Source organism: Eptatretus burgeri, chromosome 4 (genome assembly GCF_056783735.1).
Source record: "Eptatretus burgeri isolate ZD-2024b chromosome 4, Ebu_testis_v1, whole genome shotgun sequence".
Taxonomy (NCBI): Eukaryota; Metazoa; Chordata; class Myxini; order Myxiniformes; family Myxinidae; genus Eptatretus; species Eptatretus burgeri.
In genome coordinates this window covers 63948580-63964876 of record NC_140964.1, presented here as the reverse complement: position 1 = coordinate 63964876, position 16297 = coordinate 63948580, and the positions used below count along the sequence as shown (strand labels likewise).

Below are 16297 nucleotides of genomic sequence, written 5' to 3'. Positions count from 1 at the left end.
GGGCATATAAAAATAAGGATTTTTCAATTTGGAGAACCCAGTCCATCATCAATAGCTGAATCAATTGAAATAGTGAAACCTGATGTTGAAAAAGTTATTAAAAAGACATTAAAAGAAATGAAAACTTTAAAGTTTTATATGGGAGTGAAAATGAATATGAAAAGACAAGAGGAAGAACAAACTCCTTATATGAGAACAGATCTTCATTTTATAACATCATTTCAAGATTTTTTGAATAGTGGGGTTTATGAAGAACCATCAAAACAAGAGGAGGATGTTGATAATACAGTGGTAGGAAGTGGATTCAATATTAAAAAAAAATCATCTTTTTCGATATACACATTCTAAAATCAAACCCTCTTAAAGCTTCTTCTTATATTGAATTACCAAAAGAAATAAAACTAAAGAAGGCAGTTGTTAATATTAAGAACAATGATAATAAATGTTTTCTCTGGTCTGTTCTTGCTCACTTTCATCCACCAAAATGTAATTCAGAAAGAGTAAAACAATATATGAAATATGAGAATACCTTGGACATTAAAGATTTTAAATTCCCAATGCCACTAACAGGTATTCCTAAATTTGAGAAAAAGAATAATCTTTCTATTAATGTATATGGATTAACGGATACAAACAAAGTTCAAATATTAAAATTTTCAAACAACTATAAAAATGAAGAAACACACATTGATCTTTTATATTTTAGTGTTGGAAATAATTCACATTACACATACATCAATAATTTATCAAGATTAATCTCTTCTCAGGTATTCAGAACAGCAAACAAAATGTATCCTTGTAAGCGATGTCTTAATTCATTTCATACAAAAGAACGATTAGAACAACATTCAAAAAATTGTAGTAATCATAAATCAGCTGTAATTACAATGCCTAAACCTGGTGAAAAGATTTCTTTTGAAGATTATAATAAATCTATCATGCACCCATTTGTGATATACGCTGATTTTGAATGTATCCTTAAAAAGATAAATACTGCTTCTCCTAATCCAAAAGAATCATATACAAATATATATCAAAAACATATTCCTTGTGGTTTCTGTTATTATATCAAATCATCTGTTGGAGAAAAGTATAACAAACTTGAACATTATAGTGGATTGAACATTATAGCTTCACAAGAGTTTGTAAAACGATTAGAAAGAGGATTGAATAAGACTCACTAAATTAATGAAAGAAACAAATGAACCGATGAAATTAACCAAAGAAGAAAAATTAGAATTCAGAAAGAACAATATCTGTCATATTTGTGAGGGGGAAATTAAGGAGTCTAAAGTTTTTTTTTTTTTTTTTTTTTTTTTTTTTTTTTTTTTTTTTTTTTTATTTTTTTTTTTTTTTTTTTTTTTTGTATACCTTTGTCGAGGTTCGTATGAGAGCTAAAACACAACTCACAGCAAGGGAGGATGAGACAAGAGGGGCGGGAGGAAGGGACAAAACAGTGGGGAACAGACACATTAGGTGAACTGTGGAAGGGAGTGGGATGGGGATGGGACGGGAACATGGCGAGGGGAAGATGGACATTAAAGGGACTTTCAGGAAGGAAAGCAGGAGAATTGAAGGAAGTGGGCTTGGGTGGATTATCGGGGGTAGAAAAGATCGAGGATTTGGATGGGGGAAGATAAGAGGTGGTGGTGAACAGCTGTTTTGAAAGCCTGAAGGGAAGAATGGGAAAGAATAGAGTGAGGAAGTTTATTCCAAAGGCGGGAAAAAAGAGGAATGAAAGAGTGAAGATGAGCAGCGATTCGTGATTTTGGTAGTTTTACCAGAAGGGGGTTGTTGGCGGACCTTGAGCGCCCTGTGGAAATGTGGTTGGGACAAATCGCAGAGAGAGCAGGGGGGGCAAAGCTGGAGAGGAGTCGGTAGAAGACAGAAAGACCACCGACCAACCTGCGGTGATTGAGTGAGAGGCCCAAAGACTCAGCTTCATTGCGGGAGATGCCGATGATCTTAAAAGCCCTGGTTTCGACAGCGTGAAGTCGAGAAAGGTGGGAGGCAGGAGCACCAGCCCAGAGGGGAGAGCAGTACTCCATCAGGCTACGGACAAAAGCTTTGTAAGTGGTCAGGAGCTCAAGAGGGCCGAGGAAGGACTTTGCACGACGGAGGATTCCCAGTCGGCGACTGGCTTTGAGGCAAGGTTGGAAATGTGACTTTCCCAGGAAAGGTCATGGCAGATAGTGAGACCCAGAAGCTTGAAAGAAAAGACTTCTTCCAGAGGATTGTTGAGAAAGTGGATGGGGGTTTTGTAAACGGTCCTTTCGAAGAGACATAGTGAGAGTGTGAGATTTGTCTGGATTGAAAGACATGTTCCACGTGTTGGACCAGTTTGGGATTTTATCCAGATCTGCAGTGAGCGAAGAAGCTGCTGCTTGCCGGTCTGAGGGATGACAGATGGTACGGCAGAGGGTTGAGTCATCGGCAAAGAGAAATAGAGGATTTTCCAGAGAGTCCGAGAGATCATTGATGAAAACCAGAAAAAGAACAGGGCCCAGAACGCTACCTTGAGGAACTCCAGCCTGCACAGGAAGAGGGGATGAAAGAACTCCATTTAGGGCCACACGTTGACTGCGACAGAGAGGAAGTCTGCGAGCCATGAGTGGAGATGGCCTTGAATACCATGGGCAGAGAGTTTGGTGAGTAGGGCAGGGTGCCAGACTGTGTCAAAAGCACGTGATATGTCCAGGGATACGGCTCGGATTTCCTGTCTGGCATTGAGGACCTCCATCCATTGATGGGAGAGCAGTAGCAGCATATCTAGGTAGAGTGACTCTGGTCTGAAACCAAATTGATGATTGGAAATCAAGCCATTGGAGAAGAGGAAGGATTTCATGTCTGAAGCGATGATGGATTCCATAACCTTGCTGATGATTGGGAGAAGGCTGATTGGTTCTATAGTTACAGGGATCTGTTTTTGCACCTTTTTATGCAGGGCAGTGATGTTAGCAGATTTCCAAGCAGATGGCAGATGACCTTGGGAAAATGAGAGGGTGAATAGAACAGAGAGAGGGTGAGCAAGAGCAGAAGAGCAGGCTTTGAGGACACGTGCGCTGCGGCCGTCTGGACCGAAGTTGCAGAATCTGACTCGAGGTTTGAAAGCAAGCTCTCCACCTTGTCAGGAGAAAAGGACACAGAGTCCAGGGACAGTTGGGTGCGACTGGGTAAAGTGGGTAGAGATAGTGATGGGTTTGGGACACAAGATTTAGCTGCAAACACCGAGTTTAGACATTCAGCTTTATCACGTGTGGAATCAGCAGTGCGGCCATTTGAGGTAAGGGAGGGGATGGAGGGGGAACATACACCAGAAACAGATTTGATTAAACGCCACCAGGATTTTGAGGAGGGAGAGAGGTTTGAGAGTTCAGACTTGAGATGAGAAAGATGTTGTTTTCTGGCTCTCCTGAGGGTAGCTACACACTTGTTCCGAGCTTTGTGGAAAGAACTGAGATTGCCTCAGTTGGGTTTGCTTTCCATGAGGCAAAGGCAAGTTGTTTCAGGACAACTGCCTCGCCACAAGCTTCAGTAAAACCAAGGGCGGGAGGAAGGGTAAGACAACTGAACACGAGAGGGGATAAATCTGTGCATGAGGGAGAGCAAGTTTCTTTGAAAGAATTCCCAGGATGAGTTGATGTTTGAGAAAGTAGTGATAGGAGACCAGTCTGTAAGTTTGATGGCTGCTCGGAGACCCTGCCAGTCGGCTTGAGTGAAATGCCAGACTCGACGGCGGTGAGGTGGTTCTCTGATAACAGCCAGAGAGATGTCCACTTTAATAAGGACGTGGTCAGAAGAACCAATTGGAGCGAAGGAAGAGCAGCAGATATTGTCAGGGAAATTTGTCAAAATCAGATCCAGAAGAGATGGAGTACCATTGGTTGAGATCCGGGTCGGGAAGTTGACCGATTGAGTCAGTCCCAATGAGTCACAGAAAGCTTTTGCTGATGTCCCATGGCAGGTGAGAGAGGTACCCACACCTAGCCAACTGGCGTGATGACAATTGAAGTCGCCACATAAGAGGAAGAGAGAGTTTGGATGAGAAGATAGAAGAAGGTCCATGTTTTCGGAGAGTGAGGTGTAGATGGAGTCATCACAGTTCGGTGGACGGTACAGTACACATATAAACATGAGGTGGGAGGAGGGGAAGCCGAAGCCAGAGGTATTCCTGGGGGTGTGGGGGAGTGAGAGCAGTGCAGGGAGAGTGAGGAATAGAGTCTTTGATGAAGAGAGCAACACCTCCACCAGGACGAGGCTCAGGTCTGTCATAACCGTAAGAGGGAGTAACCAGGGAGAGATACTTGGGAGTCAGACACGCCTTGGGAGAGGAAAGTTTCTGTTAGGCAGATAATGTCTGGTTTGTCAGTGGCAACCCTGTATGGAAAGATCTGAAAGGTTTGAGCGAAGGCCCTGGATATTTGAGGTCCACACTTTTAATGAAGAGGTAGGGGAGGAGGCTTTTGGTGCAGGAGGTGGAGGGGGCGGGGGAGGGTCGGACGAGGGACGAGGGGGGAGGTAAGGAGGGTTGCTGAAGGAGTGTGGGGGCATTGCAGAATAGCGAGGGGAGGGGGCCGAATGAGGAGGGAGAAAAGGCTCTGTGGTGCTGTGAGAGAGGGGGGACAAGAGACAAGGAAGATGGCAGTTGAGGATTTGAGGAGGTGGAGTGAAGAGATGGAGGTGAGAGGGCAGTGGAGGGAGGCAGGTTGGTGGATGAGAGGGGGGCAACTTAGAGAAGGAAGAGTGAGGGGGATTAAAGGTGGGAGAAAGGTGAGGGGGGAATTTTGAAAGAGGTGAGAGGGAGGCTTGGAGGAGAAGAGTGGGATGGTTGCTTTGAGAGTGAGAGTGAGGGGTGAGGGGGGTGAGTTGGCACTGAAGTTGGAAAAAAGAATGGTTGATGGAAAGCTAGCATCCATGGCAATCTGTGCTTTTTAAAAGTTTTAGGTCAGAGATACGATTTAACACAATTCGTGATGGATGCAATGAAGGCGAATTCAGAGCATGGAGAGAAGAAGCGCTGTAATAGTTGGATTTTTTAGGCAAGGAATGAAGGAGAGGTCGAAATGAGAGCAGTCTGTTAAAATAGCAGAAGAGTAGTGCATTGTGAAACAGTAAAGAGTACCACATGTGTGAGAGAGGAAGATGAAGCAATATAAGATCGTTTTGTTGTTAATATTAATGTATGAGAGAGTTCAACAGATTAGGTCATGGAAGTGTAAAAAAAAAAAAAGAAATCGAGGAAGACGAGGAGGAAGTTAAGAGGAAGAAGTAGCAGAATCGGGAGAAGGTTGTTGTTGTTGTTGGGTTTTTTTTTTTTTTTTTTTTTTTTTTTTTTTTGAGATAAGAAAGAGATTAGTTGGGAGAATGGGGGATATTTGGAAAGTGGGGAGGATGAAAATTGAAGTTAATGCGGAGGATAGAAATTGAAGGTAATGGGGAGAAAAAACAAACAAACAAAAAAAAAAACGATCGAACACCAAGTGGAACCGGTAGGCCTCAAGCCTAGGACTAGGCCTCAAACACCAGGTGAGAACGTCGACAATAAATACTCACAAAATAGCACGATTTTTGAAACAAAACCGAACTAGGAACACACATTAACATGTAGGTGAGAAAATTAAACAGTTAAAACGGGACAAATAACAACCGGAACTTAACTTTGAGAATGTCAGCAGGGAGCCCCGAAGGAGACCTCTTGCCGCTCAAAACCGGAACCGATTTTGGGGAAAAGTTGGGGATCATTGTCATCTTACTGGTAAATATAGAGGTCCCGCTCATTCCTGTTGTAATCTTAATTATAAATTACCTTCTTTTATTCCAGTCTTTCTTCACAACAGCGCCAACTATGATACACATCTATTTATAAATGAACTTTCAAAAACACCAGGGAATATTTCTGCCATAACAAACACAAGTCAAAAGTATATTTCATTTACAAAAATGGTATTCACAAAACCTTTAACTCGTATTAGGTTTCTAGATTCCTACAAGTTTATGGGAACACCACGAGCCTACCTCGCATCAAATCTAAGCTCCACGGACTCTTTTCCAAATCTTAATTCATTCTTTCCAAAAGAGGAAATTCTCACTAAAGAGGAAATTCAGATTAAAGAGAGAATTCAAAGTAAAGAGGAAATTCTAATTCATGAGGAAATTAATGAAGAAATTCTAACTGAAGATGAAATTCTAACTAAAGAGGAAATTCAGATTGAACATGAAATTCTGATTAAAGAAGGAATTCTCACGAGAGAGGAAATTCAAACAAGGAATTAAATTCAAAGTAAAGAGAAAATTCTTACAAGTAAGGGAATTTATCCTTATGATTATATGGATTCATTTATGAGATTTAAAGAAACACAATTTCCTTCAAAAGAAAGTTTCTATAATAACCTTTATGAAGAAGAGATAAGTGATAAGGAATATAAACATGCAAAGAAATATGGAAAATATTTAAGATAAAGAACCTTGGAGAATATCATGATTTATATCTAAAAACAGATGTTTTATTGTTAGCTGATGTGTTTGAAGCTTTTAGATCACTCTGTCATAATGAAAATTGTTATGGATTAGATCCTGCCCACTATTTCACAGCTCCTGGTTTAGCTTGGAGTGCAATGTTGAAAATGACAAAACAAGATATAGATTTAATCAGTGATGTTGATATGCTTTTGATGATTGAGAAGTCCAAGAGAGGTGGAATATCACAAGTATGTTCAAAAAGATATGCTAAAGCAAATAATAAATATCTTCCAAATTATGATAGTGAAAAAGATAGTAATTATTTGATGTATTTTGATGCTAATAATTTGTATGGATGGGCAATGTCTCAATCTCTGCCTTATGGTAAATTAGAGTGGGTGGAAGAAAAGGATTATGAATATTGTTATTTCTTCTCAAGAGGAATTGAATGACGAAGAAGAAGGTTATTATTTTGAAGTTGATTTGAGGTACCCGAGTGATCTTCATAATAAGCATAAAGACCTTCCTTTTGCATGTGAGAAAGAAACCCCAAAGAAAGAATGGTTCAGTGATTATCATAAAAGTTTTAATATTAAGGGCAAATCAACAGAAAAGTTATTAACAACATTCTATGATAAAGAGGGATATGTTTTGCATCAGAGAAGCTTAAAACAGTTTTTGAGAGAAGGATTGAGAGTAGCTAAAATTCATAGAGTTTTAAAATTTAAACAAAGTGTTCGGGTGAAAAAGTATATTCAATTCAATACAGATATGAGAGCAAATACAAAAGTAAAATTTGAAGGGGACTTTTATAAATTAATGAATAATGCTGTATTTGGAAAGACGATGGAAAATGTTAGAAACAGGCAAAACATTAGATTCGCAACATCTTGGAAAGAAGCTTCGAGATTGATAAATAAACCAAGTTTTAAGAGAGAAGAGGTTTTTTCAGAGAACTTTTCTGCAATTCATATGAAAAAGGAAAGTATTGTAATGGATAAACCAATTTATATTGGAACAGCAGTTCTTGATTTATCAAAGATATTGATGTATGATTATTTGTATAATGACTTAAAGAAAGAGTATAGTGAAAATGTTTCATTGTTGTATATGGACACTGATAGTTTTATCCTAGATATAAAAACTGATGATGTTTATAAAGATATGAAGAAAAATATTGGAGTATATGATACAAGTAATTTCAGCAAGAAGAGTGAGTTATTTTCCAAAAAGAATGAAAAGGTTATTGGTAAGTTTCAGGATGAGTTGGGTGGAATAGTAATGAGTGAGTTTATTGGATTGAGAGCAAAGGCATATGCTTATAAGTATGGTGATCAGATTGATAAGAGGTTAAAGGGAATAAAGAAATATGTAATAAAGAAATCAATAACTTTTAGAAATTATTATAATTGTTTGATGAATAAGAAAGAAGAATATAGGAAAATGAATACAATAAGAAGTTATAAACATAACATATATAGTAAAGAAGTAAATAAAAAGGCATTAGGAGCCTTTGATGAGAAGAGATTTATTTTAGATAATGGAATAGATTGTGTTCCATTTGGATATTGTATGATAGAATGTATAAAATAGATTGTGTTTTAATGATGGGAAGATGGGTTAAGGTTTTTTAAGGGCTACCACCGCGTTTTTTTGCAATATATAAATGGTCAAACCAAGTATTAATCAAACTAAAGAGTGGAGAAAATCTCAGTCTTGGTATATAAATGGAAAACATAATGAATGTGAAAAATATCAAATAAGTCTTATTGAAAAAATAACTAAAACAAAGGTAAATAAAACAAATAAGCGAATCAATTTAAAAAGTAGTAAGTTAGAGGATGTAAAGAAAAAAATGAATATCCTTGAATGGACTGAAAACTTTGATGGTTATCAAGTGAACAATGAAAAAACAATTTACTATAATCTCAAAATGATATGTGGCTCAGGGGGTGGTCAAACAAGAGCATTAAGAGAAGTTTATCATTTCATAATGGCACAAAAGGGGTATCTTAAAAAATATAAAGATTCAAATGTTTTGTTTTTCAATATTTTAGATGGGGATTATTGTGCAAAGAAAATTAAACTATTGAAGGAATTTGAGAATGAACAAATCTTTATAGGTTCAATGAGTGAGCTAAACAATATGCATCGGTTATTTGATAAAGAGTGTCCCGAGGCTTAGACGTTTCAGATATTTCTTGAGAATCACCTTTAACAAATCACATTACCACTTTAGTACTTGAACAAATCTTTATCTTATTGCATGGGTTATTTGAAAAAAAGTATCCCCAGGTTAAAAGGGGAGACAAATAAATATACCTTGGGATAAAAAGGGGGTTTATTTTTCGGGAAAAAAATATGAATCGCTGAAAATCCCCCATTCATTTACAGGGGGAAAAGTGAGCCAGAATCAGTATATTCACCCTACTTATAAGACAACGAAACGTTCTGTGCCCATTACTAATATGTTATGCATACGACCAACACGTTATGAATACGACCAAAACTTTAAAAAAAACATCAAAATTTCAGCGTACGCCAACGTTTTACATACATTTTTATACGTTGCCATTGCTGGCTAAATCGTCAAGGTGTGACAGCGCCTTGACCTAGTACAGTTGGCAAATCAACCCAGCTTATGAGATTTCAATCTCGAATCTCGGTACAACCTATGTGCTCAGATGGGAACACCAAACAGATTAACCAAAAGTTCTCATTCTTCATGTACACTTAAAATGTACTCGTCTCAGAGAACGTTTAATCCAGGAGAGGGGGGGGACATTAACCCACAATGCAGTTGGGAATTGATTACCATTTCTACAGTAGGTTTATGTGGTTGAGGCAAAAAGCTACCTCTCACCGAACGACTTCATACATCATCATCCTGAACAAACCCCGTATCTGAGATACCTCACACTGGTGGCTCAGCTCCTTCTTGTGGCACTGGGCATCTGTCTCTGCGGCCTCCGTTCGCTCCCGAAGAACCTCCATTCGACCCTTCAGCTGGTAAGCAGTATACCAGGAGAAAAATAAATACACTTGCTATCAATACTAACAATGTTTTGCCTGGCAATTCTAGCAGAAGTCAATTTGGATATGAATTGCCCAGGAAGTATAAGGAAAGCGTTGAAATCTCATGAGCCTTCAGAAACACGACATGGTGTCTCGCTGGTGGTCAGCACAACTGTAATCAAACAAACTTAACTTCTAGATTCCTTTGAAATGCCTTTGTTGAGAAACATGCTAATTGCTAAACATAAAACAGGATGATTTTATAATAAACTAGAACATCACTCAGTGGAGTGCATACCTCTGCCAGGCTGACCAATTTACATTTTGGATCCCACTGAAGGTCCGGATTGAGATCCGACCTTTCACAAAAATCTAATCAGCTTGTTCTTGTCAACTAACCAACTCAGCCACCTAGTTTTGTAATAAACCGTCCACAATGTTTTTAAATATTGTTATATACATCCTTTTTGACCCCATCTCTCAACTTGGTAAAGAATCACTCAAAAAATTAGAAAAGTTCTCGTATCGGCATCTGGATCTGGATCTTCACCAAAATCGAATCAAATAGTCATCGGCACACACCCAACCTGTCCACCGAGTTTCGTCACAATCCATCAAACAACGATTTGAGATGTCCTGCTCACAAATTGATAAACAGACAGACAGACAGAAAGGGGTGAAAACATAACCTCCTTCACCTTCGGTGGTGGAGCTAATAATAGACTAGACCACCAGACCAGACATAATCTGCCTAATAAAAACTTTCCTCCCTCAAGACGTCGCTGACTCCCTGGTATCTCTCCCTGGTTACTTCCTCCTCCAGTATGACAGATCTGAGCCTCGTCCTGGTGGAGGAGTTGCTCTCTTCAAAGACTCTATTCCTCAATCTCTGTGCACTGCCCTCACTCCCCCACACACCAGGAATACCTCAGGCTACAGCTTCCCCTCCAATCCCACCTCATGTTTATATGTATACTGTACCATCCACCAAAAAGTGATGACTCCATTTACACCTCACTATCCGAAAACATGGACCAACTTCTATCCTCTCATCCCAACTCTCTCTTCCTCATATGTGGTGACTTCAATTGTCATCATGCAAGTTGGCTGGGTATGGGTACCTCTCTCACCTGTCATGGCACTTCAGCAAAAGACTTCTGCGACTCATTGGAACTGACTCAATCGGTCAACTTCCCTACCCGGATCTCAACCAACGGTACTCCATATATTCTAGATCTAATTTCGACAAATTTCCCTGAAAATATCTGCTGTTCTTCCTCCACTCTAATCGGTTCTTCAGACCACATGGTTGTCAAAGGGGACATCTCTCTGGCTGTTATTAGAGGACCACCTCAGCACCATCGAGTCCAGCACGTTAAAAGGCTGAATGCCTAAACTCAGTGTTTGCATCGAAATCTTGTGTCTGAAACTCATCGCTGTCTATACCCAACTTACCCAGTCACACCCAACTGTCCCTGGACTCTGTGTCCTTTTCTTCTGACAAAGTGGAGAGCATGCTGTCAAACCTCGACTCAGATTCTGCAACCGGTCCAGACGGCATCAGCCCACGTATCCTAAAAAACCTGCTCTTCTGCTCTTGCTCACCCTCTCTCTGTTCTATTCACCCTTTCATTTGCTCAAGGTCATCTGTCATCTGCTTGGAAATCAGCAAACATCACTGCCCTGCACAAAAAAGATGCAAAAACAGATCCCTAAAACTGCAGACCAATCAGCCTTCTCCCAATCATTAGCAAGGTTATGGAATCCATCATCGCTTCAGACACTAAATCCTTCCTTTTCTCTAATGGCTTGATTTCCGATCATCAATTTGGTTTCAGACCAGGTCACTCTCCCCTGGATATGCTGCTTCTGCTCTCCCAACAATGGATGGAGGTACTCAATGCCGGACATGAAATCAGAGAAATCTCCCTCGACATATTGCGTGCTTTTGCCCTGCTCACCTGACTCTCTTCTGCCCTGCTCACCAAATTCTCTTCCTGTGGTATCGAAGGCCATCCCCACTCATGGCTCGCAGACTTCCTCTCCTGTCGCAGGCAACGTATGGCCCTAAATGAAGTTCTCTCATCCCCTCTTCCTGTCCAGGCCGGATTTCCTCAAGGCATCATTCTGGACCCTGTTCTTTTTCTTGTTTTCTCAATGATCTCTCCGACTCTCTGGAGAATCCTCTTTATCTCTTTGGTGATGACTCCACCGTCTGCCGTACCATCTGTCATCCCTCAGCCCGGCAAGCAGCAGCTTCTTTCCTCTTTGCAGATCTGGATAAAATCACAAACTGGTCCAACACGTGGAACATGTCTTTCAATCCTGACAAATCTCACACTCTCACTATGTCTCTCCGAAAGGACTGTTTGGAACCCCCCCCCCCCCCAAAAAATCTACTTTCTCAACAATTCTCTGGAAGAAGTCCTTTCATTCAAGCTTGTGGGTTTCACTATCTGCCATGATCTTTCCTGGGAAAGCAACATTTCCAAGCTTGCTTCCAAAGCCAGTCGCCGACTGGGAATCCTCCATCATGCAAAGTCCTTCCTCGGCCCACCTGACCTCCTGACCACATACAAAGCTTTCATCCACAGCCTGATGGAGTAATGCTCATCCTCTCTGGGATGGTGCAACTGCCTCTCACCTTTCTTGGCTTCACGCTTTGGAAACCAAGGATTTCATATCATGAGTATCTCCCACGATGACGCTGAGTCTTTGGGCCTCTCACTCTCTCACCGCAGACAGGTTGGCGGTCTTTCTGTCTTCTACCGTTTCCTCTCCAGTCTCGCCCCCCCTCCTTTACTCTGTCTGCAATATGCCCCCCCCCCCATCTTTCCGCAGGGTGCTCAAGATCCACCAGCAACCCCCTTCTGGTAAAACTAGCAAAATCACAAATCACTGCTCACCTTCACTCTTTCATTCCTCTTTTTTCCCACCTTTGGAATAAACTCCCACACTCTGTTCAATCCAATTCTTCCCTCCAGGCCTTCAAAACAGCTGTTCACCACCACCTCTTATCTTCCCCATCCAAAACCACGATCTTTTCTATCCCCGTTAATCCATCCAAACCCCAACTCCTTCAAATTCCCTGCTTTCCTTCTTGAAAGTCCGATAGTGTCCATCTTGTTTACCCTGTGTACCCCACCCCATCCCTCTTCCTTCCACAGATCTCCTAATGCCTCTGTTCCCCACTGTTTTGTCCTTCCCTCTCCTGCCCCTCTTGTTTCCTGCCCCCCTTGTTGTGCTTTGTGTGTTGGCTATCATACGAGCCTTAACAATGTACACAAAAAAACTCCACAATGAACAGGAGATGGCCAGAAGGTAGACCAATAACCAGATGGAAGTAAAAGGTGAAGAAGGATCTAATGGAAGATGGAATGGCCAAGGAAGAAAGCACATCTTGCCCAAAATTAGCAAATGCTGAAGATGTGTGGTTCAGTTCTTATGGTGCAAAGCAGGGGGAAGAAATACCATAAATGATAAACTTTGGAGTAACATCAAAAGCACTTTATAATGGGGGTATCGAGGCTCGTGGGAGAGTGGAACAACAGGGGGCTAAAGGTCAACAGATAGAAAGTGGGTCGAAGAGGAAACAGGAGGATGATACTGCATGGACGCACCACAGCATAATGAGAGAAGCAGCAGATGAAAGGGGAGGGGTTCAGCAGGTGTAGAACAGTACTCATTAACTTAGTGCGAGTTAATTTACTCAAATCACTGGGCAAACATAAAATAATTTATCAAACCAAATGGTTCTGAGAGGTCACCAACGCACCTCGTGCAGTTCCTGTTTCTGAAAGTCGTTCTCTGAACGCAAGTTGGTCACCACCTGCTCTGCTGAGTGCAGGGCCTCTTTGTCCCGCTATTCGCCAAGCAACAAAGACAAAACAATGCAGAAAGAACGTTTTCAGTACAATTATAAAAGTTCCATGCAAACTAATGAGGTGAGAAACAACGCCTTCACATGGAGAAGCGATGTGGAATTTGATGAAAGCGAGACCGAGAGTTGCACCGAACCCGCAGTACAACCACACCCGTGCTGAAGGAGCATATCGGGCAGCCAGGGATGCACTTGCCACATAAGCCTCAGTTGTCTCATGCAGTTCCTTCTCCAATTTCCCGATCTCCGTCTCCTTACATTGTAACTGAAAACATGGCAGTCATGGTCGTGCGTTAGTCAAGCAATGTCAAACCAAGTCGACGCGTTACAAATGTGCACAGATAGCCCATATAAGCAGCTCAGAGAACTCAATGGGCTGAGGATGTTTTTCTACCTTCTGACACCAAACCATACCTTGTTAACCTCACCAGAGGGCATTGTATTGGTGTCCGTTTATCTGTCTGTCCAGACATAATGTGCTGACATAGGCCACAAACACCACCTTGTGATAGGAATGTGCATACATACGTCTATAAAGTACGTGAACACATACGTCGATAAAGTACGTACTATTAGGAATATGAACACATACGTCTATAAAGTACGTACTATTAAGAATGTGAATACACATCTATAAAGTACATATTGTGTGGAGTATTGCAGTGATGGAACAAATCTCCTGTATTTCAATTAATTCTAATGGGAAATAGCAGATCAGTTAACGTCGTATCAGTTTAAGTCGTGTTTTCCAGGAACGTTACCCCGACTAAAGTGATCATTGCCAGAACGTAACTCCAACTTAAAGCGATCATGCCCATTTGGCAGTCAAACAAAATTGAAAATCATTCCAAACAAGAAACTTACTGTTTTTTAGGGACGTCATAAAGGACACAAACAACAGACAGGAAGAACGAATTTAACATGTTCGATAAGGTGGTGGCTAAGACAGTGAATCAACAGTGGTAAACTTCCAAAAAAGTTGAGTTGAAAAAGACCTTTCCCATGTACTTTTTCTCAAGACTGTACGCAGTAAGGTGTTCTATGAACTATCTAGTTCACCATGTCTCATAACCGTACAACAAAACGGATCTAATACAGGCTAAATATACTCTACCTCTTACTTCACTTAGGACATTTTTGTGAATTAAAATGCCTTTTAACTCTCTCCATTTATTCCATGCTACCTTTATCCTCGTTCTCAAAGCCAACTCCGCTCCACCATCTGCATCTAACAAATCTCTTAAGCAACAAAAACTCTAAACCTTTTCCAGCTTAACTTCAAATCCCATATCCACTACCCCCATGTTCTCTGCATCATGATTGCCACACATGGATTTTTATGCTTTCGCTGACGAAGTCGACGGCAACATGTTTTCGGGTTGTGCGCCCATGCCAATTTTCTCTGCAACCGCTTATCCGATTAACACAAAGTTTTCATCATCGGTGCGACTTCTCATGTAGAATGTTTTAATGGGAATTATGACGTCATAGGTCACGTGGTGTGGCAGCCATGTTGGAAAAAAATGAAAAAAATTGGACCTCTGTACCTCTGAAACCGCTCCATGGATAAAATTGAAACTTGGCACATGTGAGGGACTCATGAGAAACAAGTGTGATATTTGATGATGTCATAGGTGGCTTTATGATGTCATAACTATATACGTCGAACGCTTTATGTGATCAGTATGAAATTTTTGAGCATCATCGAGGGCTAAATTGTATTGGTGGGGGGGGGGGGGAACATTGACGGCATCATTCACGTGGTTCGCAGCCATATTTTTTGAACATAAAACCTTCAAAAATCTTCTTCTATGAAATGGCTGAACAGATCGAGGCAAAACTTTACAGGTATGATCACCTATCCATGAGGAACAAAAAGTTCTCCATGTATGACATCATAGGTCACATGGTTTGGAAGTTATGATTTTTTGAACAATAAACCTTTAAAAATCCCCTTCTCCAGAACGGCTTAATAGATCGAGGGGGAAACTTCACCCACATGCTCCCCAAGCCTTGTGGATACTAGGGTGTTCACGAATAATTAATAGGTCACATGGTCTGATAGCCATATTGGATTGATGAAAAATATTTTTAAATTATTTCTCTTGAACCGCTTCATCCATCGATTTAAAACTTCACAATTATGATCTTGTAGTCATGGTGAATAAGTTTTAAATGTCAACCTTATCGGATGCATGGTCTGGCAACCAGATTTATTTAATATTTTGAATCTGGGTTCAGGGATTTAAATCAAACTTGGTACAAGTATTATAATGGTGTAATAATGTTGGCGGAGGCATATCTGGGGACATCACAATGTCAAAAAGTTCCCTTCTAGTTTATATCTCAAACTGCCAACTACTATACCCAAACTCCCCTTGACGCCACTGCATTTCCCATGACACCCCCTTTTGCAAGACACACACAGAATATAATTTGAACAGACTCCTTTCCAAGAAGTCACAAAGGACCATATCCCACTCTCCTTCCTTTCTCCTTTCCCACTAACCATCAGTTGAGTCTCATCTCAATTCACCCCCAATCCCTTCCACTCCATTGCTTTCTTCAAAATATGAAACATCTCCTTTGCTTCTAATTCTGTTTTTGCTGTCAAAACTAGGTGATCTGCATGTTAATAGTTTCCATGGAAATCATACCCTCACCTTTTCCATTAGCTCTAGATGTCTTGGGTTTCGTGAAGAAAGAAAGAAAGACTGAAAGAAAAAAAAAAAGCAAAGACAAAGAATTTTGTCTGACTGATCGAAGGAAAAAAAAAAAAGAGAGGAAAAAAATAAAGAAGAAATGCAAATGCAAAGTAATACTGAAGATAGTTCTACATGTCTCACGGGAAGATAACAGAAGATAATTCCACACACACATCCACACATTCTACAAATATTATTAAAGAACAAATTATGGTCTCCTAATCACGTGATGGACTTC

At 40.6% G+C, this 16297-nt stretch overlaps 1 protein-coding gene across 18 annotated transcripts in view; it reads right to left on the bottom strand.

The window, feature by feature from the left end:
- The window catches only part of LOC147028222 (uncharacterized), a 128195-nt gene that overhangs the window by 56152 nt on the left and 55746 nt on the right, over positions 1-16297 (bottom strand). For 15 of the 18 annotated variants that reach the window (XM_085878427.1, XM_085878418.1, XM_085878419.1 and 12 more), the window contains 4 exons: positions 16018-16068; positions 13509-13619; positions 13250-13336; positions 9373-9465 (listed from right to left, as the gene is read on the bottom strand). In XM_085878427.1, coding sequence (XP_085734553.1) covers positions 9373-9465; positions 13250-13336; positions 13509-13619; positions 16018-16068 — 342 coding nt within the window. The remainder of the gene's footprint in view (positions 1-9372; positions 9466-13249; positions 13337-13508; positions 13620-16017; positions 16069-16297) is intronic. The other 3 variants (XM_085878424.1, XM_085878425.1, XM_085878426.1) reach the window with 3 other exon arrangements.